Source organism: Ciconia boyciana, chromosome 2 (genome assembly GCF_034638445.1).
Source record: "Ciconia boyciana chromosome 2, ASM3463844v1, whole genome shotgun sequence".
Taxonomy (NCBI): domain Eukaryota; kingdom Metazoa; phylum Chordata; class Aves; order Ciconiiformes; family Ciconiidae; genus Ciconia; species Ciconia boyciana.
Window position 1 is genome coordinate 94584512 of NC_132935.1, and position 27058 is coordinate 94611569.

The 27058-nt window shown below is 39.5% G+C and overlaps 1 protein-coding gene across 3 annotated transcripts in view; it reads left to right on the forward strand.

The window, feature by feature from the left end:
• Positions 1–4449: 4449 nt before the first annotated feature.
• The window catches only part of CDYL (chromodomain Y like), a 107372-nt gene continuing 84763 nt past the window's right edge, over positions 4450–27058 (forward strand). For 2 of the 3 annotated variants that reach the window (XM_072853228.1, XM_072853229.1), the window contains exon 1: positions 4450–4629. Coding sequence is in view for 1 of the 3 variants with exons in the window: in XM_072853229.1 (XP_072709330.1) it covers positions 4606–4629 (24 nt within the window). In the remaining 2 variants the exon portion in view is untranslated. The remainder of the gene's footprint in view (positions 4630–27058) is intronic. The other variant, XM_072853230.1, reaches the window with a different exon arrangement.

The following is a 27058-nucleotide window of genomic DNA, read 5'->3' on the forward strand; positions in this document are numbered from 1 at the left end:
CTCTTCTAGACTTTCATGTAAAAAATCTTGTTTAACAGTCATTCCTTCAGGTGATCCCATTTTCCTCAATGTGTCACAGAACTAAACCCTTCTTTCTGCCTGAAATGACCTCTGTCTAAACTGCCCCCACCACAAAATGGGAAACATAGTTCTCAGCTCTGTGTTGGAAGTATAGATACAGATTGCAAGAAATGCTTTTTTCTAGCATTTTTGTTTCTTCATTTTAACTTAAGTGTCTCAGACCACTTAGAAAACAAGAGACTGAGATGGAGATGAGGAAGAGGTGAGGAAAGGAAGAGGGACATAAATTACAGAGAATATCAGAGTGCAGGGATGAGCCACATCCTAGGTGTTAAGATGAGGACAAATGAGCATAGGATCAAAATAGGAAAGAAAAAATATTAAGTGCATTATGTATTTCATATCTAATCTGTCAACATAGTTTGGCCAGTATGGAGTTTTAAATTAGTTGTCTTAGATCAAGAAAGCCTGGATCACAGAAACATGACTAGGATTAATCTCACCTTTCTTTGGGTGGTTGCAGAATGGGTGCCATACTTCCAATCAGTAAAAATCCAGTCAACAAAGTAAATCAAATTTAGACTTCAATTCATCTGACCAGACATAAGCATCTACTTCAGGATGAGATGAAGCATGCTGTGAATTCCATTGACTATGCTGACTAGCTTTTCTTTGACTGTGAAAAAGTAGCATAGGATGATTTGATCAGATGTTAATGCCTACAGCATAAACCATCACATTTAGCCATATCAATACCACCTTTTGAAATCCTTTAGCTAATCACTGATTGTATCTCAGCTACTAAGTGCTTCATTTCCAAGCCCTACTCCTAAATACTGACAGGCAGATAATCACCTTAATGTAACCGATCACAAGTTACTGATAGTCACTTTGGTATCAAGAGTTAGGATCTTGTGGATAAATATCTGCATATCAAATATGGCTGTGATCCCTTGGTTAGAGCAAATCCTGGAGATGTAGACCCATTCCCATCTAACACAGATCTCTATGATATTTTCAGTACTGAAAACTTTCAGCCAGCTGTGGCCTACCACCATAACTATTTCAAATTCAGCTATTTCACCATCTATGAAGATCTTTATAGTCATTACAATGGCACATAGTGAGATCAAAATGGAGTTGACCTTTCAAATGAACTTGATTCCATGATATGTACCTTGCCCACAAATTAGAACATTCTTCATTCTGCTAAACAGAAGAACGACTGTCCTCCTGACTTTACCAGGACTGCCACTGGACAACTGCAGTTGTCCACTTCAAATTGGAAGCACTGTATGTGTATGGTAAAATTTCCTGCCTGGCTGATATTGTCTGATTCTTTCCAAAGCTGGATTAACAGAGGCTGTTTCAAGCACCTCTAAAAACATTTGCTGCCACTGTCAGAACTCAAACTGGCCTGGCTTTCCACTCTCTTCCTAGACTGCTCCACTACTGTATTTCATACAACTTCTCTACTAGAAACATTTATATGCAATGTTAGTAAAGCCATTCAGGAAGTTGGCAGGAAGATTGGTTTCAACAACTGAAATATTGTTAAAAATTGACGCATCCTGCCTTAATGAGGAACAGGATCAAGTGAAACACCTTCAGAGATAAGAAGGAAACAGTGATCTAGACAATTCACCATACAACTTTTGGACAACTTGATTTTTTCTGGAGAGAGCAAGATGAGAACAAGCTATCATGGAACTTAGCATAGCAAAATCCAACTGCAAAACCTGGGCACCAGTCACAAAACTTGGTACCTCTCAGATGCTTGAACCATAGCACTATCGCATGGTATTTTTGAACAGTATGGTTGATTCTCTTGAAAAGTCTTATAAAGCATCAAGGACAAAAGGTTAGAATAGAAGGCAAAGAAGAATTAATGGCAATGCAAGCAATGAATATGTGTAAAAGAACTTCTTTCACTGAAGATGAAATGTGGAGTTTGGTTGAAACATTAAAAATTAGTAATAACTCTGAGCTTTTGTTATTTCCTTGAAGTACTAAAAATAGAGCAGTACTGATGAGCTGTGTTTCTTTTTAGTCATCCAGAAGATCAAAACACCTAAGACCTGGTTTACTGCAATGGTAAGACCCTTAGTACAAATTAAGGTGTTCTATTCTTATGCCTTGCAAGCAAAGTAACATCTTCAGCAACCACTGCTGCCGACTCTGCTAAAACATGAGTACCAATGACTTTAAAGGATTGTCCTTCAAAGGATGGCTACAACAATGATGGTATGCTGAGTACAGCTCAGAAAGGATTCAGACCACATCTTAGGAACCATGATTAAATGTTCACCTCTAGAAGGCAGTCACAGAGTTCCTAGATCTTAACTATCTCCATTTCATACATCAGCCTATCCTTCTGTCAATGATCCTGTTACTGTCACTGAACGACCCCCATTTTTCACCACTTGGGTTAAGCCTAGCTCTTGAACATCTCAAGACACAGTCTGAATACAGATCAGTTCTAACCTTTTCATAGACTAGTTAGGAAATTAGGAAAGTATGAAAAGTATGAAAGTTGTTAGATGTTTTATCTGCACAAATGATGTCCATCTAGCAGTCCAGTACCAGAATTTCAGTTATCCAGAAGAAGGATGTTGACCTGGGAGACATGATGTATGTGTCACAAAGAATGGCCAGGTTAACCAAGTCTGAGAAAGGAATCTCCAGCTCTCTCTACAAAAATCATCCAAAGCCCACAAACGGATCAATGTTTTCCAAATAGGTAGCTGCTCGACAATGGTCCAAAACTTGTTTTATCAAAGTAGAACGTTGAGGCTTTTCTTCACTTTCCGGGAACGTTTTTGAAAGACTTTGGCAATAAAATAAAAATAAGAGGTAACTTGATCAAAAATCAGTTGAGTCAGTGGGTTGATAAATTACACAAACGTGATGAACTCTGCTTTAACTTGGGCTCTTCCGCAGCAGAGCATGGCTTCCTGGTGTGGTATGGAATAAGAATTCCGGAACAAAAGCCTTGGTATGACAGAATGCATGGTAAGGCACTCCTGTCCTGACACTGGGTTTGTCCCACCCTTCAGCCCTTTTGAGATCAGAAACGCCATCTTGCAGAATTTGTTCTTGAAGGAGTAACTCATCACATCTACCTTTGCACAACGATGCCTTCGATTCCTCCAGTTAATGGTCTACTACAGGGCACCTCATCTGCACAATTTCCTGTGAAGCACCCCCAGATGATGCATGAGGTGTCAAGAACAAGTTGCGTGGTGTAAACTAGTACTGGTCTCATAAGAAAGTCAACAGCTCAGCTCCTTTCTGTTGACCCATCGTAACAGGGAAGCTTTGGTGGGGCATTCCCAATTTTGCAAACACGGTCAGTTGGGAGATGTAAGCCACATACGTGCTGTTGGCGACGGTCATTGAGGGCTGCTGAGTTCCGGTGTGGATTTTGCCCACGCCCTTCCCTCCCGTACGGCAGAGGCATTCAACCAAGTTAAGTTTGGAAAAACGTATGCAGGCGCGTTACAATGTTGCTTATACAAATGGTGGTGGTGGAGCAGGGCAATGGACCGGAACTGGCCGGGGCCCACGGAGGAGCGGGGCTAGGAGGGCCGTGGGGTCCGGACGAGGCGCGGTGGGGCGAGGAAAGGGACGAGCGCGGGAGGCTGAGGGAAGCGACGCGGGCCCCGCACGTGCGTGGGCCCCGTGCCCCACCGCCCCCCCTCCCCGCCCGCCTCCCCAAACTCCGGCCGTCCCGCGGCCGTCCCGCGGCCCCCCGCTCCCCCGGGCGCGGCCCCTCCCGCCCCCCCCCCCCGCCCGGGCGCGCGCCCCGCCGCCCCCCGCGCGCCGCCGGGCTCAGCTGAGCAGACAATGGGAGATCAAAGCGGGGGGGCGGGAGGAGGAGGAGGAGGAGGAGGAGGATGGTGCCGGGGGCGGCTGGAGCCGAGGCGGAGCGGTTGCGTGTGGCGCTCTCTCTGCGCTCGATTAGTGTTCCTGGGGAGGGAGCGAGCGAGCCAGCCGGGGACGGAGGGGTGGGGGTGCGGGGCGCCGCCGCCGCCGCCGCGCGCGAGTGCGTGTGTGCGAGTGAGTGCGTGTGCGAGTGTGTGCGTGTGTGTGTGCGCGAGCGAGTGTGTGCGTGCGTGCGTGCGTGCGTGCGTGCCGGCCTGCCGGGGTGTGCGAGAGGCAGCGCGAGGGCGAGGGAGCGAGCGCGAGCGGGGAGCGAGCGAGCGAGTTGCGCAGCTGCCGTGCGCGCAGCCCCGCCGCCGCCGCCGCCGCCGCCGCCGCCACCAGCAGCAGCAGCAGCAGCAGCAGCAGCAGCAGCAGCAGCAGCACCTCACTGGCATTTAGCGAGCGGAGCTGCTAGTTGCGCTGGAGAGAGACGCGCAGGGAGGAGGAAGAAGAAGAGGAGGAGGAGGAGGAGGAGGAGGAGAAGGAGGAGGGGAAGAGGAGGAGGAGGGAGAGGGAGGAGGAGGAGGAGAAGAAGAAGAAGAAGAAGAAGAAGAAGAAGACGAGGAGGAGGGAGAAGAGGAGGAGGAGGCCACACGGACACCAACTGAAACAAAGTCTTTCCAAACCAGCACCCAACTCCACCTTGTGAGGCTCCCCAGCATGGCTTCCGAGGAACTCTACGAGGTAAGAGCCCCCGAGCGCCGGCCCTGCCCCCGGCCCCGCCGGCCACCCCACCCCACCCCACCCGCCTTTTTGTTGCTCTCGGGAGAGCCGGCGGTCTTGTCACCCACACTTGCTGCGGCTGCCCCTTCCCGCTGGGCCCAGCGCCTGCGTGTGTGTCCCCCCCCGCCCAGCCTGGCCCCCCGCCCCCCCTTCCCTCCCCAGTTTTGCTGGAGGAGGACGGAAATGTGACTGAAAGGAGGAGACGGCAAAGTGCTACCCGTGGCCTGCGCTTCCCCCCCCCACGTTCACACAACACTTTGACTCCAGAAGGAGAAGGGGCGGGGGTGCTGGATGGTGGGGAGCAGCGCTGACAGCCGCGACTTGCTCCGGGAGTGAGCACGCCGAAGTGCGAGCCCGGCGGTGTGCAAAAATGTGTGCAAAGCCGAGTTATTGCATGTGTCCGGCGGGGGGGGGGAGGGCAGAGGGGCTTTCCTCCTGGATTTGTGTCTGTACCAAAGTCCTGGGCTACCATCCTGTGCCTTGGCCATGCAGCAAGCTGCGGTGATGCAAAATATTAAAATTTAAACTCCTCGGCTCTTCGTGCTCTAACGATACGGTTAAGGTTGCGAGGGAAGCCAAAAAGATTCAAAGTTAAGGCTCTGACACGCCATCCTTCACTCGTCGCTCGGGAGGTGGTCAAAGGGTGTGCTGACGGGAGAGGAAGGTTTTGGGGTGAAGAAGGGAGTGAGGTGACAGCCTAGCTTTGAATTTCCTGTCTTATGTGTGGCAATTTCACATCCTTGCCCTTAATTGAAAAGCATTATGGTTCTCTTGGATTTAACTTCCTTGTTTTTATTTTTACAAGAAGTCATCCCTGGGAGTGAAAAGCCGTTGTTGTTTTGGAGCCGTTCTTGTCTTTTGGATAAAGAAGTGGCCACCCAAAACCGAAAATGCTTTTATCTCATAGTTAATATGAATCCAGGCAGTGTTCTATAAAAAAATATTTATATCCAGAGGCTGGAAGGCTAAGGTCAAAGGGAGACAGACAGCCTTCAGGACACTTGACAGAAGAAGATGTCTTGCTGTTGGTGCACGTGTATCTCCTGTTAATGGAGTTACATCTGTGCTGCCATGGGTGAACAGACCCGTAGAAGCCAGTGAAAGGTGCCCCGGGTGGGCTTGTATTTTAAGCAAGTTGACTGCCGAGCAGAGGTGCTGAACTGATAGACTAGAAGACCGAAGGCCTGTATTCCCAAGACAGATAAATCATGGTTAATTGCTTTGGCAAGTTTCCCCAACCTTATAATGTGACTTAAGCCAATCTTGAAGGGATCATCCCTGGAAGTAGGAGAGAAGTTTAGGGACTGCTCTGTGTGTGAAAGGATTGCCAAAAACTTGCTTTGACTTCAGAAAAAGTTCTGTTGGGTTTGTGGAGTTGGGCCCATAGACTGTGCTGTGGCCAATAGTTGCTCTTTGTGTGTCGCTGTGTTTGCTCAAAGACGGACAATGGGATATAGGTTTCGATAGGCATAAAAAATGACCAGAAAAATTCTGTTTGCTGGACATTGGGCTGAGGTTAAGAGTGACCACTGCTCACTATTCTTCTTGGTTGTCTTAAGTTGTGTTCGAAATGTTGACTTGTGCAAAAGGCTTAGTAGTCTGTTGAGCATGTCTGTCCTCACTGGGCAGGTGGTGTGTGATGTCCGTCGGGCGAAAGCCTCTTTTGCAAAATGCCTGAAGTAATAAACTACTTTTTTATTTTAAAAAATCAGACATATTCTTTAATTGTGTAAGTGCACAGTTTATTTGAGATGCTGAAATTGTTAATGCTTTCGGACTCGGATGTGGTCAAGCTGCCTCTTTTGTAATTTTTTTTTTCTAATTTGCTGTTCATTTTTGACAAGTTTTGTCTTGTAATGAAATTTATAGCCATGCCTGAAAAAATCATAAAATAATAAATAATTTAAATATAGTGAACACTAATTTGGGAAGTACGTAACTGCAAGTTGACCTGAAATGTTGAATATTAGGTAATTTAAACCCTTCTGTGAACTGCCCGTGTTATTGACTGGGGGTTTATGTCTGTTTCATGCATATTTTCTTTGTAATTCATGCCATACAATATTCTTTGAATCTGGTGATTGAAATCCAGTGCCATTTGTTATACCTCCTTTTTTCATTCTGAATCTTGATCTTGTGTCTTGATCGAAAAAAGTATATAATCTATTTGTGATTGCTAGACTAAGTATGAATGTCAACTAGTCCTGCTGATATGTGTCATGGTTCTTCCAAAATACAAATGAGAAATCCTCTTATAAACAATAAAAATGAAGGTAAGTTCTTTTTTTTTGTTTGTTTTTTTAAGAAAAAAAAAATCATTATGGATTCACTTGTTGTTTGTGGGATGATTTTTATTTTTACTCTGGATATCATCTCTGGAGAGAGGGAGCCAAACTGTAGGCCAGTGATTTGGAATTCAAAGATCAAAACCTTGAGATACACTAATGGGCTGGAAGGATGACTTTGTTGGTCTGGCTGTATATCCTGTATGTCATTTGTTCCTGAGCGTTTTAGAGGTTGTAGTAATGATTACCTGATTTTTTGACGGGGGAGAAGATCTGAAGAAAATATGAAACTTTTATTGAAAAATGTTGAAGAGACTCTTTTTTCTAGATGGAAATTGAAACAAGTAGTAATGTTGCCAACCTCTATGGGTGAGGCAAATAACATAGTTTTTCTGTTTGTAAGTTTGATTCTTCAAGTGACAACATGTTAGTGAGGTGGACAGACATGGAGAAACTGGTGAACAAGACAGGTAAAGGAAAACATAAGAAAAGGTGCCGTCGGGTTTTTTTTCCCAAGAATTTGTTTCAATAGGCGTTGACCTCTTACATCATCTTTCTTCGTGGGTGCCTGCTGCCATCTGTGTTACTGTGGCTTTTGGGAAAGTCCTTTGTATAGCTGCTTGGGCAAATAGTAGGGCTACTTTCTTTTACACTGTGACAAGTTTGCTTTGCTTTACGGACTGATCCCCACCCATTGAAAGATTGTTGCTTGTTCTCATCATCTTCACTGCAGTAATCAGAAGTAGGGTACCCCCCACCATTTAGAAGGTTCATTTGGAAGCAAATTATGTTTGCTCTCTCTGCAGTCAAATCACTCAACCTCCTCTGGCAGATCCTTGCAGTGATGTCTGGGATTGAGGTCATCCTGAATTGTGGTTGGCATGACAAAATTTGTTTGATGAAATGTAGAAGTGATCTCATAAAAGTACCCCCCAGGACAACTCTGTGTTAGCCAGCAGGTCAGAAGTACCAAGTGGTGGTTGGTAGACAAATACTAAAGCTGACTTGAGTTTGGAAGAGTCTCTTTCTTATAAAATTTAATAACCTTTTTTATAGTAAGTGCGGTGGAAATATATTGAAGTTCTCTGCCTGTTGGACATTGTATCTAATTGAATGACCAAATGTTTCCATCTTTCCTCTGAGAATTACTGGTGCAGCTGATGGTATACGTGGCCCTCTGGATCCATTTGCGTAACTGTAGTTAGGCTTGGGCCGTGATTGCTACTCATATCAAAACATTTTTACTGAGTTTTACCAAGAAGTAAGCAAAACAGTTTGTGTGAACTTTGCAAGTGCACCTGTGCATTGGTGTCTTTTCTTCACTCTGTATTTCACCTTGACAGTGCTCGTAAACATAGCGTTTTAAGGTGACTTAATTGATTTCCATTAAAATATTACAGGTTAACATATTTAAAGTCCTGTAGTCCAAAATGATACATTTTTGTATGTTTTGTAGAATGGAAAATGTCTTTTTTTTTTAATTCTTCAAGTGTCTTGCAAAATACGTACGCATTTTTTTCATCCTGATGTCTAGTATTCTCAAGGTGATACTTCATGTCCAATGATGATTCAGTATTTTTGGTTTTATTTTTAGAACTAAAGCCTTTGACATTAAATTATACAGATATAGTGAATTTACAAACCGAAACTCATTTCACGAGCAACTGGCTGGAGTTCTATGGCCTTGCATTAGGCTATATGTCAAGTTTGATCACCTAATAAGTAAGACCCAAAGGCACGTGTATTCCATGAAAATTTAAACTTTGTGTATATAGTAGTGGCCACAAGTCAAAAAAAGTGATCCTGTGGGCTGTTCTTCAGCTACTGTGCTAGTTCTTTAAATGACAGAGTATAGAAAACTGAAGGAGAAATGCTGTCATTTAGTTGAAAATTTGATACTGCATGGGAATTACTCACTTAAAACCAAAGTTTGTCTCACAGCCCTAGTAAAACTGCAGCGATCAAATCTTCATCATGTTTTGTGTGTGTTTACTGGAAAGTTTAAATATTTGTTTTGCTTAAGTTAACTGAAAGGGTAAATCCATTATCTACAGTACGCAGCTTGTAGTTTGTTGTAATTTCTTATGGCTATTTGATGAAAAATTGCTATTAACAACGAATTAGAATTGCCTGTTCGGGCAATAGCCATTTTTCCCCCCCTTGAAATAGGTTGGTTTCTATTGAACTGGTGTCCAAAAATGGACTTGCAGGAAGTCCAAAATATCTTGGGACCTGTCTTCTGCTGCTTGTTTCTGATGTGCTGATTCCTAAGATCTTGGTTAAACATCAGTGACTCTTGTTCAGTCATTGAGCTGTAGTGCCTGAATCTTTCTGATTTTATGTTGAAAACAAGTGGTGCAAATGTTATTGCTTGTTTCAGAAGAGGTAAAAGACTAAGACTTGCTTGACTAACCCTAGCCAACTAAACAAGACCAGGAATTTACATCAGACCTGTTTGCATTGCTTCCACCCCTTAAAAACTGTACATCTGACTTAAAATAGAGTTGAGGATTTGCTGTTCATCCCCCTTTGGTGACTTTCACTTCTTTAAACCAGAGCACGAAAGCAAGAGCACTGCAGGAATGGAGCCACCATGTTTAGTGCAAGAAACTCGACTTTTTGCCATGTTCCTTGCCACGCCGCTTTTCATCAGCTTGAGTTATCTCTCATCTCCTGTCCCAGAGCTCTCGACAGATTTGAGGAGGTCTGGTGCCCTGTCTTCTGCTGCCGCCACTGGGGAAATGCCTGAGCCCCCAGGCACTCCTCCGGCGTGCCCTGCCCTCTGCGATGCCGCAGGGCTCTAGTGGCTGCTTCCAGAGTTCAAATACCCGCAGCCAAAGGAATGAAATTCTGCCTGGGTCCTGTGTAGAATCACAAATGGTTCACAGATAAGGGGATGTTTTAGCAGTTTTTATGCACAAAACTCTTTTGTACATACATGTATATGTCATAGGTATATCAAGAAAATAGATTATTTTTTTTTTCCTGCATAACTTGCTTTGAATTGCCCATGTCCATCAGGGAAAAAAAGGATGGGAGGGAGAGGAAATGGAAGAGGGGGAGAGATGCCCATCCCCAAAGCATGTGAGGCTCTGATAATTCTTACCTTTACAGTCTTTGTCATTCACAGCAGACTGAGGTTTCATTTCTTGAGTTTTTTGGTCAATCAAAGATTGGCTAATGCGGTGCCAGTCATGTTTAGAGCTACGGAATAATTACTTTCAACTTACAAGACTGTACCGCAGAAGGTTGCTTCCACTATGCTGACGTTCAGTACCTCTTGAATGAGGATAAATTATTGGACACAAAGGACTTAATGAGACATGCCACAGCCCCTTGTTCCTCAGGAAGGTTGGCTTAGCTGGAACAGCGTCAGTGATGCTGTGTCCCTCTTTGACTTCTCAGTAGGTGCAGCTTCATTTCTTCCTGACTGCTGCAGCATGTCTGAACTGTGCCAAAGTGGTAGAAAAAACAAGTTACTAATAGCTACGGTTTCATCTCTCTCTGATAAATACTCTACGCTTGCAAAGGCTGTGTTTGATACAAAACTTTGACATCCAGAATGACTTCTTAAATATGTGATAACTGGATGTGCAGATCTGTTGGATATAACTGATATGCAGGCCTATAATGCCACTCTTACTCTTTGTAATAAACTCCAAATCTGGTGTTACTGGACAATATATTATTTTTAGGTATCTGTTGGAAGCATGAGCTCCACAGACTGTATTTGCAAGGTGAAAAGGGATGCACAAGTCTCTCCCTGTTAACTTCTTCTGTGCCTTTGAGGTTTTGGATGGCATGTGATAACCTTATTTGTCAATAAATACAGGGTTGTTGGGTTTTTTTGTTTATCTTTGAGTAAAACATTAATATTTTTCATATTAAATGTACCGTGTGTTTTCTCTGACAGTATGTTATTAGTCCAGAAAATATCTTAAAAATGAAAGTTCTGTAATTTTCATTATCAAATTTATTCTCCAAAGCCATAGTGTCTCTCTAAGAAGAGCTTTTATTTTTCTAATTTTTGATGGGCTTTTACTATTTACACACAAGAATTTTGTGTTCTTTGAAATAATTTCTTTGAACTTCTTTCCCTGTTACTTAGAGGAAAAGAAAATTGGCATGTTACTCGTTCAGTACACTATAAAGGCAAGAATATTTACTGTTTTCATAAACATCCTCAGAAGATTTACATGTGTTCCTTAATGGTGACCTGCTGTAGATCTTTTTCAAGGAATCTATGAATATGTATGAATACATAGAATGGATATGGCTAAAAAACATTTTTAACCATAGATTTGCTTTTTTAAATTGTTTTGAAGCCACTTTGCTAGCATAAAATGCAAAATAAAGCCACTATTTAGTATCTTTTAACTATAGATTTGTTTTATTGAATAATGAAACAAAGTAACTACTGCAATAGTTTTGTTGTGATTCTTCAGTGAGGCTTCACGTTTTATAATCTCACTGCATAAAATAAATTAGTACAGCTCTGATCAAATCTTCCTTCTTGGTCATGTTATGTCTGATGGTTTGTTTGTTTCTTTTTTTTTGTGGGGAAAGATAAAGTATGTGTTTTAAGTGGCCTAACCACATTTGTAGTTGTGCCTCTCCAACTCTTCAGCCCCCACAGTTTCTGAAAGTTTCACAGCTTGTAAGTAAATTAAGTCTTAACGTTCGATCTTTGCTGATTGTCATAGTAGCATCTGAAAAATCAAAACACAGGGTTTTTTTGAGTATCCTGGATGAACAGGGAAGGAAGGAGATGTACTTTTTTCTTTTTCTATTTTTTTAAAAGTGACTTTGTGATTTTCATTTTCCAAAGATATTTAAATACCTCTCTAAGCATCTCCACTTCCTGTAAAATACTGGTTTATAGAAATTTGCTTGGGTTAGGGAATAATAAAAAATTGGGCTTTAGTTTTAAGATGCCACAGTTTAAAGCAAGTCATGGGAAGTATGTTGTGATGTATTTATCACAGAAAAAATAGATGTACATTTTGTAAATATGTATGTAGGGGAACCATAGAGGTACATTCTTAAGAGTGTTGAAATGAGTATATCTTAACTCCAAAGTACTTCCCTGACACTGTGATGTGTTGAATGTTGTATTCAGTGGATATTCAGGAGTCTGTAGCTTTTGAAGGTCTTCCCATAAAATGCAGTTCTTCAATGAAACATCATCTGTGTGTTGATAACGTTGTTACCAGTAACAGTGTAGATATATGAAGGGTACAAAACGATTCAAAGTAACTTTGGGAAAGTTAGCTGGATTATAGTTTGGCTAGTTGCTAAATCAGGCTCGTTTGTTGTGTTTTGATTTCAGCACCTGATTTTCCCCAGTTATATATATAAAATATATCTCTTGCTAGCACAGTGTGACTCTTCCATCATATTTTAGTGGCTAGATCACTTACAAGGTTAAAACTAACAGACCTGGGATTGTGTCTCTAAGAAATAATGAGAATTTAAGACTATACGTACTGACACAAAAGATCCATCTAGTTCAGCATCCTGATTCCTATCACGGGTCCATAATGTCTTACTGTAGAGGGAAAAAATGGGAAACGTGGCACAGCGATAATCACTGGGAGCTTTCGTGGGTGGTTTTGTTGGGACCAAGGCAGATTTCAGCCTTGGTTTTAAAATGCCAGCAGCATGACCTGAGCTCCCCAGATGTTCAGAGCCCACCTTCATTCCCTGCGCACATCTGCCGGATGGTCGCAGCTGCAGGCTTGGGCAAAGGTGGGCACATCTGTGGGAAGAGCGATGTTGTGCGTGTTTCTGTTGATCCTGGCAGGGCATGGTGCAAGTGTGAGTACGATGTGATTGCCAGGTCACTCACTTGTGTAAACACAATTGTTTGTCGGGCTAAACTTTCATCATTTCTCTTCAGACAACATTTCTAAACACTCACTGGGGTCTTGTCCAAATGGTAGAGTTTAAGGTGTTTGTACAAGTCTTTTCTGAGTCATAACCACTGAATGTGTTGCTGTTACTGAACACTGTAGTGACTTGAACTTGAATTTTCAAGAAGAGGTTGTTAGCGTATGTGATCAAACAAAACAGAAACACCAACTCTGAGTGAAATCTAAAGTCATCCGCAGCGTGTGCTCTAGATATGTGCAAAGTCTTCCGTGGAGACTTCACGTGCTTAAGGTCTGTATCCCAAAATAAGGTCTAGCTAACAGCTTTGTGTGAGTAGACTCCTAGTCTAGAAAATTTAGAGAGAGGAATATGGCCACAGAATAAAACAAATTTTAATAGCACTTGTAATAATAATTCTAGGAATTAATCTCATGATTTTGAAATTAATACTATTTTGAGAGTGTAAGTGTAAACCACAGTGGATTGTACTGGAGTATAATCTTTCTAAAACCAGGAAGACTGATGGAAAACTTTTCCTTAAGGAGAAAAAAGTCAGAGATTTTTTATCTCTGTAGGCTTTTTGCCATATAGTAACTCTATACTGTAACTCTTAGATGGCCCCTCATGTTTTCAAGGCTGGCACATTTTTTCTCACTTGTTTGGGTCACAGATAAGGACCAAACTTGACCTTTGATGAACAGTGCTTTCTAAGAACAATGAAAGAGAAAGAAAGTAGAGGCAATTATGTTTATATCAGACTGAGAATCTTGAGCTTTTGTGCTTAGTGTACTTTTCTGTGGAATTAGGTCATAAATATAGTTATTCTAAATAGATATTTTCAAAGCAACTCATAGTCAGTTGAGTGAGCATTTCCAGCTAAACTGTTTCTAATGCTTCCTGAAAGTGACGCTGTTGAACTTCTTCCCCTGGAAGACCGAGGTGTCTGTAGGAACAGCTCACCACTGTCCTTCGCAGCTCAAGGAATAACTAGATGTCCAAACATTCCCAAGGGCAATGGAAGTTTTAAATTAGTGCAGTTTCAGGGGAGTCAATCAATTTTCACTTATGATATAGTAAGGTCAGAAGTTTCAAAGTTAAAATTTAAAGTGTCAGTGCACACCAGGTTGTTTATAGTGTATGTACATGGCTAGAGGAGGTTAAAGCCCAGCTTACAAATTGTTTTCAGCTTTGTTCTTTCCTTTGTCTGGTTCATATGCTTAGTGTTATGTACTTTGTGTTTTGATTTGATTGTACAAAAGGGTATGTGTTGAGTGGGAGAGTAAAGGGCACTTGATCTCTATTTCATTTTAATTTGGATAAAACATCCATAAGACAATGTCATACAGAAGTCTAGGATGAGCTCATTTTCATATGACTTTTGAGAGGCATGACTTCCAGAGAATTAACATTGGAAAATGCTGTATTTTTGCCCAGGTCACCAAGGAATGATGATCAATAACAACAAAGAATTTTTTCCCAAACGCTGATGGCAAATAAGGTAGCATCTTGTTTCAAAAGATCCATCAGTGTTTCAGATTCTGTTTCACTCATGTTAGAGGCATCTCTCTTGTATCAGGGCAGCTCCTTAATTGATTTGTTTTTCCTCTCTCCGACATTGTACTCATAAGATCTCCTGAGATTTGTGCTTATTTGTTTAAACTGCCCAAGAATAAAATACTAAGTTCTGAATGAGAAGATGGAAATTATTGTATTTAAGGATGCTTCTTTGAGATGTAACATTGTAGGAGTGTCAAAACATGGAAGCCAGTCCATCAAGCAGTTGTTGATTTGACAGTGTATGTCCATGACTACAGAAACCCAATGGATATGAAGGATTACTACTTTACAAATCTTTAAAACCGCACAAAGATGGGATCTTGCTCATTTTTCAGCAGCAGGACACGTGTCATAATTGTATGCAAACCATGCCATGCTTCTCTACTTTCTTATCAGTAAAGATTTAATAGCAGGATTGTTTGTCTTTTATTGGATTTAAAAAAAAAATGCTTATTGAGATAAATCATTAAAATAACTTATCTTTAAAACCAATTCTCTACAAGGATCAGTTTCAATTTTAAGTTCATTTTTGCCCTGAAACTGGTACAATGCAGAACAAGCATATTGAATAAGATGGTGTTTTGGAGGTTACCTCTGCTGCCATTAGTGGCAAAACATGGATTTAGTGAGGACATAGAATGAGCACTAGGATGTCATATGGTTTCTGTCCCCATAAACGTTAGGTCTTGATCCACCCATAGTGAGAGATGAAACTTCACTGTTATTCATTTATATCTATTCCTATGTTATTTTCCTCTGTTTATCCAGATAAAATTGTTTGTTATGCTCTAGTTCTTCATACCTTTGGATACTCATGAAAAGCAATGAATGACAGACAGCTGTCAGTTAAGTTACAGTTAAAATAGTGTGAGATAATTTTTTTTTTTCAGTGCAAGTAAAGATCTTGGTTAATCATTCTTTCCTGGTATTGGTCTGTAAAATGGGAAGTTCCTGTCTTTATTGCTATGTATTATTTGAATATATTTAATATTAATTGAATTATTCAATGTTAAAGTCCTTACTCAAGTAATTACACCCTACTTTATTCTAAAAAATTTAATCCTCTGCACTTGAACATATATATCTCTAATCAAAGCTATTAAATGTAACAAAACCGATTCCTTGCATGCACACAAAATAATTTGCTTTATTGTGACACTCGTATTGTCAAGTAAAAATAACGTCCTTTGGCTTTTTTGCTTGTTCATGATGGACATTTTCATAAATAATGGGAATTAATATGTCATTATTCTAACATATATATATATATATGGTTTTATTCTTTCCATTAGTAAAATAATGCTTTATTTGGCTTTTTAAAATTTTTCTTCTGTACACTTGTTTATATTTAAGAAGGTTGAACTAAGATGTGAATAGAAGTGAAGAAATGAAGGGATTTTAGATCTTTATATGCTAAATAAAGTTTAAAGTATACTGAGACATAGTAAATTATGAGAAGGGGAAGAAGAAAGTACTGATTGGACTGTAGAACCATCTGATAATTTTATGTTCTGCTTTTTGCTAAATGAATGCTCCATTTTCATTCATTTGTCCCTTTTGTCAAATGTTTGAGCTCTACCTTCCCAGTGTCTTCCCAATATCTGTCTCTCTTGTTTTCTGTCAAACCACCAGAAAAATCTTTTTTCATCCAACTTGTTCAAAAAAGGGAACTTTCTGTGTGGAATTAGTTGTCTATTGATTGTAAAGTAAGGATGATTATTTTTCTGAGCAAGAAACTGGAGCTTTGTTTTGTAGTGGAAGAAAGGCATATCCTGCTAGAACTGCCTTATCTTTTGTAGAAAGATGGGTAGGCAGGGGTTGTTGGGGGAAAAATGGAGGATCTCATCATTAGGACACCTGAATGCTGCCTTGAAAAATGTAATTCTCTCTTTCGTCTGTCCTAGTTAGTCTAGCACTGAGCATATCACTCAGACTGAATATTTCAGAGATGATTGCTAATCATTTGCTCATCTCCCTGATAAAGTTTGAATCCCTGAGCCAAAGCACAAGCAGAATAAAGCCTTTTTTCTTCCCCCTCCCCCCACCCCCAGTAAATATTGTCAGAACATCTTAGAATAAAGTAGAACAGGCTGATTGGGTCTTATAGAGAGAAGCTATGCTACAAGTACAAGCCAAAGACAAACCTGTCTCCCTTTTATGTTGGGGTTTGGTTTGGTTTTGGTGGAGCTAACTGCAGAGAGGTATTTAACTAGCATGCAGTGTTATCTTTGATATCCTCTGTAATCAGTGATGAGAGTCATCCAGAAGGCCATTCAGACGATCTAAGTGAAATTCCTCTAGAAGGTCATCAGACTTCATCCTCGTTCTCTACAAAGCAGTACAGAAGGGCTAGTCAGTTTTATTTAGTCAGTTAAGTTAAATATACTTAAATGTGACCTCCTAAGCACTGAGGGGTTTTTTTTCCTTTTTCTACTGTCTTCTGAACCTAATGCAGGATAATACCCAACTTTTCATTCATTACAGGCCTTCCCTTGGGACTGTAAACTGTGTTAGTAGGTGAATGTTGTTAAGGGATGGTGCTGTTGAAGTATAAAGTGTTTAGGCACAGCACTGAGCTACTATGGCATAAGTTAAGGTTTGTTACTGGAGTGACAGTAACTGATCAAGTTATGTTTTTAAACCATAATTGTTGTATTTTACTTCATTTTAAATTAAATGTCAGAAGGTGTTTGGTTGGCAGTGCTTTATAATTGACTTCAGCAGGTCCTTCCTCCGACCACTCAGCTGTTCCTTCCATTGAGCCACAATGGCAACTTGGCCATGTGTTAAGAGGATGGGAACATCGATCTGGCATAATTAAAAACAATCAAACAAAAAACCCTGGCTCCAAAAATGTTTATTTGGTTGAATCAGTTCCTCAGTCTAGTTCAGTGCATGGCCATACACATATTAGCCAGGATGACGAAGCAGGTGTGGAAGGTCATTGGAGCTGTTGAGCCACCAAGTGATGTCAACAGAAGAACAGCCTCGGTGAGCGAGCCCTGGGACTGGGGGAAGAAATTTGTGTATCCTGACAGTGTTTGTGTCAGTTTTCCTCTCTTTCCCTTAATGTTTCTTTGAGTGGCGTGATGTTTAAAAGTTAGTTTTGAAACATACTAAATATTAAGGAAGGAGACTATCTATTCCTTCTCCACTTTCAACCAGGAGTCTGAGGGGTCTGTTCTCTACAGCTTGAGCAAATTTAAGTGCTGCAGACCTTGCTTGCTACCACTGCCTCCTCCAAGCAAGCCACTCATTCTTCCCCCTTCCTTTGCACCGACACTGATTTGTGTTGCTGGGTCAGGTGAATGCCATTTAAGGAAGCCTGTCTAGCTGAAGGCTGTCCACTGCTTTTGTAGAAATAGTTTTCTGGCAGTTTTCTGACTGACTCAGGTTGAAATCCAAGAGGTGCCACTTCAAGTAAAGGAGCAGGAATATATGGCATGATTGAAGGGAGACAGGAGAAAAATCTGCATAGATGTGGAGGGACAGTTGCAGCAATGACTTGGCTCTTTAAAAAAAAAAAAAAAAAGAATCCATCAAACTGCATGTTTAATTTCAGCTGGATCAACTCACTAGGCTGACTTGCAGCGTGGCTGCACAGCTTCTTGCCCTTGGCTTGTGCTGACTCACAGAGCCCGTGTCCCTGGACTGCACCTTGAGGTCAGGCAGCACCGTGCAGGGACAGGGTGAGGAGCAGCACCCCTGAGAAGGGGGCTGCGCCAAGGGACAGGGTGATCACGTTCAGAGTAGAAGACAGTGTGCTGTATAGTTTCAGTGGCTGGTTACGCTTCCATTTTAATGTGAAGATGGGAAACTCGTTCTTGCATCAGTTTGGGATTCCAGTTACTTCTCGGTGCTGCATAACTGCTACTTATTAACAATGCCCTGAATTTTACTGTAAGCATAGCAGTTACAAAGCTTGCTGAAACTTTTGGTACTTTTAGCATGCCACAGGAGTAATGAAATGCTGCAGCTGTGTAAGGTGACCTTTTCCCTGTCCACCTTGATTATACTATAATTATGCTCTGATGCTGTTGTGCAAACCCAGTCTGAAGATGCGGGTGACATACAAGCATAGTTAAAAGTATCCTTTATTTCTAAGGATTCTGGTTATTCACTGAGTGGGCAGTGGGCAGAGAGTGCGATGGGACAGGATGTCTCCTCGTAGTTGAGCTCACTTTAAGCTGCATTTCATTTAAAATGCTGATATTCATAAAGATTATTTTTAGACCCTCCAATGGAATTAAAGTTCAAAGTATAAGTGCTGTCAATACCTTTTGGGTAGAAAAACTTATGCTTTAATTACTTTTGGTTTCAGTTTCACGGGCAGGACAAATTATTTTCACTTTGAATGTGTTTATGTGAGGGTGGGAAAACTGATAAGGAAAGTAAACTGTGTTGCTCTTTAATTCCTTCCAATATATAAGTAAAAATTGGTTAGGAAAGAATAATATCTACTAATACTGAAGACTACAAGGCTAGTGCTGTATTATGGAAGGATTTGGGAACACAGAGATAGTAATTGAGTGAGAATTTAGAAAGCAGCCAAGTAGTTTAAGTGCCCCAAATCCAATGTTCTCAGTTCTCTGTGTGTGTAGGCCCCTTATTTTGTTTATATTAAGCAAAAATATTCTGTCAATTATTTAGGTGTAGCTAATACTTAATTAAGGAATGTATTATTTCTAAATGTTAAATATCATGATAAAAAGATTAGATTATATATTCAGCATTTTAAAGACCACTTTCTTTTATTAAAAATATTTAATATACTTTTTACAAACGTAGTCTGCATTTGTATGCAGTCTGAAAACAAAATAGATTAAAATATTGGTTATTTCAGGGGTGTAGCACACAAATAAAGATTAGGTGAATGTGTATTCAGATGACTCACTGTTTTAACAGGTGCATGTAGCAATAAGTTTAAAAGCTATACTTTGCTTCGAAACCAGTACAATTTAATGGCATTGCCAGCCATTGGCATTGATCCTTCATTTAGTTACAAAAAAAAGAAAATTAAAAGTACAAACCAAGATTACAGTCAGTTTAAAAAAAATTGTGTTGATCATCATTTGGAAACCCAATCCAATATATTCAAATTTATTTACTTGCCAATAAAGTATTTAAAACAAAACCAACACCAAACAATGAACACTTTAGACTACTTATGTGAAAATTACTAAGTCAAACAGACTTCCACTGTGTCAGTTTTTACTGAGTGCCACACTTTATTAAGAGTAGAATCAAATTATAAAATCAGGCCATAATTATTGCCCCTTCCATTTTTCCTCTGTGGTTCAATTCTGACATTGTTTTAACAGCCAGCCTGGCCTAGACACTGTTTTTTTTACACCCAGAAAGCAAGGATTAAAACATTGCATTCTATTTTTGATTATTCACAAGATAAAAGTAACTAAACAAAGTGTGCATTAAAGGAAAGTTGCCTCAGAAAGTTCTGTAAGGTCTGAACTTTCTTTTTATAGCGATAAAGGCACATTTTCCTGGGATTTATGTGACAGAGGAATCTTTCTTTAAATGTCTAGATCCAAAGAAACTATGCATTGTTATTTCAGAGTGATTACGTTAGGTGATCATTAATAAAATTTTACTGGAATTTCTAATATGTGCAGGTCATTCATCATGCTTTTCTGAGAATAAGAAATTCTGTTCTGTTCAATTCTACTCTTCTGACAAAAATGAAATTAAATATAAGATCACTTCCATGAAAACAATCAGCACTGATAGTTATTGTTGCCTATTTGAATCTGCTCTATCCATTACAGGCCTTGCCAATAACATATAATCACTTTTTCTAAAAGGATTATTTCCTAAAAATAATGCAATACAGATTTTACTGAAAATATAAAGAAAACAATTTTGTCTCAAAGTTGTATTACTTAAAAATAAAAGTTACCCAGGGGATATGTAATTCTTACAATGAAAAGTCATTAGGGATAGGTATGAAACTGTCATAGTGTAGTAAGGCAGAGGTGAAGATTCAAATGAATGGAGATTCAGAGAAAATGCCATGAGCAATAGTGGCTATTAGCTGTCACAACGAAAAGACCATTCATAGTAGATTATATATAGACACTAATCATAAACCTTGTATCAATGGGGTTAAGAAAAATATGAAAATTCTCTTATTTATTGAGAGCAAAAAAATGCTAGTAATGACATGTGTCTGCTACATAGGGACAATAATAGTTGAGAAGAGACAGAAATACTGCAAAAAACATTATTTTACGATTCTTTAAAAAAACATGCTGTGAGTCAAAATACTGTTGCTCTCCGGCCAAAATCTGGATGTTGTGTTCACAATTTATAGTGACTTACAAAACAAATTTATTTATTCTGGTAGGAACCAACACATTTAACTTTTTTCTTTAGTCTACAGGAATCAGGATTTAAAACAAACAAACAAACAAACCCAACCAACTGAAGATATCTAAGGTATTGGGTTTTGCATTTTGTTTTGTTTTAATTTTAATTGTTGTAGAAGTTTAAATGAGATAGGATAGGCCAGGATATAACATAAATACTATACTGGACAGGTTGATAATGATCACAGAAAGAACTGTGGAAAGGCTGAAATGAGAATTGCTTAGCAGAAAATTGAAGAAAGCAGAGTCACTGCTTGCCCAACTGTTCGTGACGATTAGAACTCGTCTGTATTTATTTCTTTATTCTGAGGCTGAAAGTTTTTGGTTGACAAAGATACTCATGTAGGTATAGTAAGCTTTTGTAAGGCACCTGATGCAGTGCTGCATGGTATTCTGATTTTTAAAGCCTAGCTCTTTGCTAAGTCAACATGGCCCATATTAAGTACATTTCAAACTGGTTAATTGACAGATCATAAAGCAGTAATAGATGAAGGACATTCATGTTGGATTTTATAGAAGTTTTTCACAGCCCATTGCTTTGAGGATTTGGATAATGATCTGGAGGAAAATAGAATATAATCTCTGGTAAAATGCATACATGCGAAAAATTGATGAACAAGTGTGAAGGATGGTCTGTACTTAGTTAATGGGGATTATTTCAACATGTGTTAATATAGCTAAATATACCTGTCTAGACAGTAAGATCATACATGTAGGATGGAGAGTAGTACTTTGGAAAGGAGTAATTCGGTGATACAATACAGTAGCTAAAATGTACAGTGCAGTCCCTTGGTATGGATATAGGGGATCTCAAGTGGAATTAGGTGTGCTTTCATTTTGCTGTATAGCTCTAGTGAGATGATGTTAGAAAATTACATCCTGTTTGAGCTTAAGATGCAAAAAAACCCAGAACCTAGATACACCTAAAAAGATTCAGAAAAACATGTCAAGGGCAATTAAAAACCTTAAAAACAAGTAAGTGAACAAACCCTGGTGTATAGTAAAAGCCTGGAGAAGCTCAGCCTATCTAGTTTAGCAAAGGGAAGTTTGGGAAGTGACTGATGGCTTCTAAGTACTCATATGGGGCAAAGATTTCAGAAGGAGCAGTCCTTTAGGTATAGTAGGCAATGGTATGACAAAATACAGGAGCTGAAAGCTGAACTCAGGTGTATTTCTTCTAGAAATATAATAAATTTAAAACTGAAGGCAGTTGTCTATGAGAACTGTTTATTTAAGGATGTTCTGGATATGTGAGTGATAAAAAGCTGTGAATTTTTCCAAAAAGATGCCTTTAGTTCAAGCACAATATGAGGCCCGATGCAGGAATTTTGGAGTGAAATTATCTATTACACAGGGAGCCAAGCTAAATTATCATCGCTCACCCAGGTCATCTACAAAATCTGACAAAAATATTTTCAGCATCAAAGGCACCCTGTACTCAGTTGTAATGTGCATCTGTATTTTTTAAGGGAAGGCTGAAAAGAGAAGGGAAAGGGAGGGTTGGGGATGTGGGGAGAGGATATAATAAAGATGAGTTTAAATTTTACTTTACACATACAGAGGAATTCAGTATGAGATTTATTAAATCAAAATATGTGATTATCCAAGCAATACATACATCTTCTATATAGCATTTTGAAAGATTTTTACATGATAATTGTGTGAATTAGCAACCAGCTGGGAACAATACCCTGCTATTTGTTGAAGGAGAGACAATAAAGTTCTTCTAGACGGGAAAGAATCTACATTGTTAACAGATGACCTGAAAGTTCAGCTCATTGAAAAGGCAAATATTTTGACCAGGAGAATAATTCTTCCTGTGGAGCAGTATGAGTTGCTGTGCTTAAGCAGTACAGCTATTTTTAACCATGTCACAGCTATTGAGCTTAGTCTTCAATTTGCTTCATAAACAGTGTGAAAAAGACTAAGTAGGTCTTCCTCTTTGATGAATGTAGAGGTGAATATGTCAGAATCCCTTTTTGTTGCAGTTTTTGTTTATTTTGTCCAATTTCTATATTGGTTTTAACAGTTCAAATGTAGATTTTTGTCTCTTGTTGTCACTATATGCCACGTTCTGTTTTGTTAAACTCCAGAAGCACTACTGCATCAGAGTAACTGCAGGCAAAAGCTGGAGTTACATGTGGAATGAACGTTGTTATGATTAAGGGGAAAAAAATGTTAAGGCTCTATATAAAATCCTACTTTCTGCAAATGGTACAGATACGGTTTTCCAAAAGTTTGTTCTTGAACACTTCTGTGGTTTAAAAAATTTTATTCCAGTTTAGTGGCAGTTTTGCAGTAGAATTTGAGTTCAATATGTAGCTTTTCAGCTTGTCTGAATTCTTTCAGACGTTTGAGCATCTAAAATCTTTATCAGAAAATCTTTAATTTGATTTCCTGAATTCTAGGTTTTTCTGGTTTGAATGGTGATTTTGTTTACTATGATAAAAGTCTCTGAATTACTTTAGTGCTTTCTAAGAGTAAAGTTGTGCCTGAATTATGTCTTGCAAGTTAAGATTCTTCAGTTCACAAGATGTGTTAGTAATGTAATTAAGAACTTATTGAAAAATATTTGAAGGAATGAAATGCTGTTTTCAAGACCTATGCTTATCTTAGATTTAAAATATCTCATTTTTCAAAGAGGGTATGATGGAAAATGATATATAAAGGAAAATCTATTTTAACTTTTAAAATGGGCATCACTTAGTAAACAGGCTTATGTACGTAGGTAGTTCTTTGTGACGGTCTCTGTTATTTTGTGATACGCCTCTTGAGATTGTGTATTGTGTATCTAAATTCTATATGATTTCTTTGGGACATGCTGTAGTGTTTATGCTTACTCTGTGTATGTACATAAGCGTGTACTGCATCCTTTGGGAAGAAAATAAGCATCTTACCTCTTTAATTACCATGCCCTTCCTTGTAATGTGGCTTTAGCTTCTCACGCTTTTTAGGAAAACATGACCCAAATAGGAGAAACAACTATGAATTGCACAGAGTGCAAAGCTCTGTGAATTTGGTTTCTTTTCCATTTTTGCAATTAGTGAGTATAGTCACTGTATCTATATAAATGGTGAAATTTGGTCAGGCCTAATCTTTTCCTTCTTCTTTCCACCACTTCCCTGCGCCCATGCTAATGGGTTTGTGGGAAAATGGAAGGCAGGCACGATGTACTAAATTTCATGGTAACTTGCTTGATGATTTGGTGTCAGGCTGAGAACAGACCAGACTACCTTTGAATATTATTCATGGAAATGAACTAGGAAGTGTAACCACGCACACAGACGCTCCTTATGTCAGGGCACATTTTGGTAGTTCACCATAACTTTTTGAATAACTAATTTGACACTTTTTAGAAAGACTATTTGACTGATACAAAAAAAAGTGATACGATATAATTGAAACTATACCCAGTCTGCTCTGTGATACCGTTAACTGTCAATGCCTATGTGTTACCACACAAAAAAAGATATTTCAAGCTCAGCTCCCACCAATTTATGAGATATTTACTTTTCCTTGCCTGATAAAGACATGTACGTATAAACAAACCACATTTAGGTTAGCCCCTTGTTCATGTATACTTGAGAAATCCAATAAAACTCTTGCACCCCTGCAAGGAGGGGAATTGTGAGCTCTCTAGGGCTCTCTAGGCTACGTCTGAGCATCTTTTCTTTTTTTTTTTCTTTATAGATTTTATACCACATCATAAAAAGACTTATTTTGTCACAAATTCAAACACTCTAGATTGAGGAAATGCCAGATTTACAGTTGCCTGTGAGTTCTTAATTCTCTTTCTTTGTATCTAATTTGTGCACAGACTGGATCATGGGTCCTGTGGTCAGGGAAGAAACCCGTTTGCAGTCATAATTAAAAGAGAACTAGAAGGTGCACAGCTAATCTACCCTTTCTGATGAATTCAGTGGGAAGGGGTACTTCCCCTTTGGTGCTCCCAGGAGAGAAGTGTAAGCCATGAGGGAAACCATGGTACTGACATGTTTAGGTTCTCCTGTTTGTCCTTATTCTCAAGGACTAGGCATTCCCACATATTTCCAAGGAAATGTATGTTGATATCCTGCCTTCCCCTTGCCTCCTCAGCTGGGTGTTCTCTCTAACACTGGCACTCAGGATTTCACACAGAGTCAGTTTAGGGAGTTTATTCATCTGAAAATTCTTCTCCCTCACAATCCCCCACTTTTTTTTTTCCTCCTGTTTTGGTTAATAGGGTTAGTTTGAGGCCAGATTTTCTCCAGGAGCAGGTTCAGTTTAAATTTTGGCAACCCCATGGGTATTACTTTAAGCAGCTGTGGAAAAGCATCCTTGGACAGTTCAATCTGCTGCTGAGTTTCAGAAGCTGCTGGCAACTTTGGAGGTGGTATAACTTCTGAAAGAGACTGTCATTGTAAGGAAACTTTAATTTTGGCATTATTTCACTACCAGCTCCCCTGTAATTAAATATCTTTAAAGTAGCATGCAAAATTATATTAAAGGTATAATAACTTTGTAGTTGAAATACCAACATTTTTGTATTTGTAGTTGGAAGCATCTAGAATGAATTTGTTCATTAAAAACTTGAATTGTATCTACTTAAAACAAAAATGCAAAGCCCAAATTCTCAATCTGGAAGTCAAAAATCAAACTTTCTAGAAATTTATTGACTAAGACTGCCTGTTGTTTTATCACAAGAGAGCAGAGTCAAATTTTGGTTTTCTTCTGGAATTTGCTCCTTATTCTTTGTTGTTCAATAATTTTCTTAACTTGGAATGCATATGAGGAGCTGATGATCTTGTTGACTTTTTTTGCCTTTTGGATAATAAGAAAAGTTATGGGGTAGGGGGATTACTTCTAATGAGCATTTCTATGTTCCCATCAATAACTCTTTTGATTATCATAAGTATAAACCTTGTATCCAGCTGTATAAGTAAGGAGTCGATAGTTTTTTCCATACCAACAGACCTACCATTCATAATAATGATTTTATTTTTCTTTGTCTACATGGATTCCAGTTAGTGTGCTTGAGTCCATATGCACGGGATCAATTTTCTGGGCTCCTGCCTGCTTCCTAGAAGCCATTGCCCCTTACCTTTCCCCACTTGAACTTAAGAGTGCCTGTTTTTAAGAGAATAATATATTTCCTGTCCATATGGGACAGGAAATATATTGCTGTCTCTTATCAAACTTAGAAAACAATAGCAACGTGCCTACAACATATATATTTACAGTCCTGCTATATTTACAGTCCTCCTTCAGCAGTAGCTTTGTCAATGGAAGAGCAAGTCCACCCCAAAGCATTCATCACTGCCCTCTACCTGGGGTTACTGCTCTCTCTGGTCTGCTAGCTGAGCTGCTCATGGGAGCTCTCCCTAATCCAATTCGGTCAAATTGAGCCATGTTAGGAAAGATTTGTTATTTAAATTACTTAAGCTGATCAAGCTTATTTTGACTGACATGTTTAGGGAGTTCTTATATACGCAGCTCAGCCAGAAGATTTGAGAAGTGGTAACCGTCAGCAGGATGTGATGATAAGCTGAGGGCATGGGTGGCAAAGAGCAGGTCTTTCCCAGCTATGCCCAGACTGGTTGAGATATGCTCATCTACAGCCTGAAATTTGGGAACCTGCCTTTCTTCATGGAGCACTCTTAAGTTTTTTTGGCCATTAAAAAAAGACAAGACTGCTAACACCAGTCCCTCTCTGAGTGCTCCCATTAGCCACAATTTCACCCGGAACCACCTAGGGTATATTGGCCAAGAGGCTTTGATTGTCTACTTTTGAATGACTCCTGCCAGCATTATTTCACAGTTGAACTAAAGTGCAGGTCTCCCTCTGGTGCCTACTTTGTAAAAGCACAAGATTTTATAATTGGGCTGAGCAATTGAAAACCAACTGTATGAAAAGAGAAAGGTCTCTTTGTTGTCCTGGTAATAACAGTTCTGAGAGTGCTGACAGTAATGTTAGACAGTAGACTACTTTTTTTCTCGTGGTACATAGTGCTAATCTACACATAAATTCAGAACTGTGTATTCACTGTCAGCTGCAGCCATGCTTGTCCTCCACACTTCTTCTAACAGTAAAATCTTCTATTTGGGAGGCATATTTGTTAGTAGGTATATGAAAATAAAACCAGAGGATTTTTGTCAGTTTCTAATCTTTTTCACTTCCTTACCAATTCCTTTTAGCTGTTCATTTTGGAAATCACTTGACCACACAAAAATTAGTCTTTCTTATACAACTAGAAGTTTTCTGCCTTGAGGGATTTCAAATTGTGATGATCAAGATCTAATTTAAAACCCTTATCC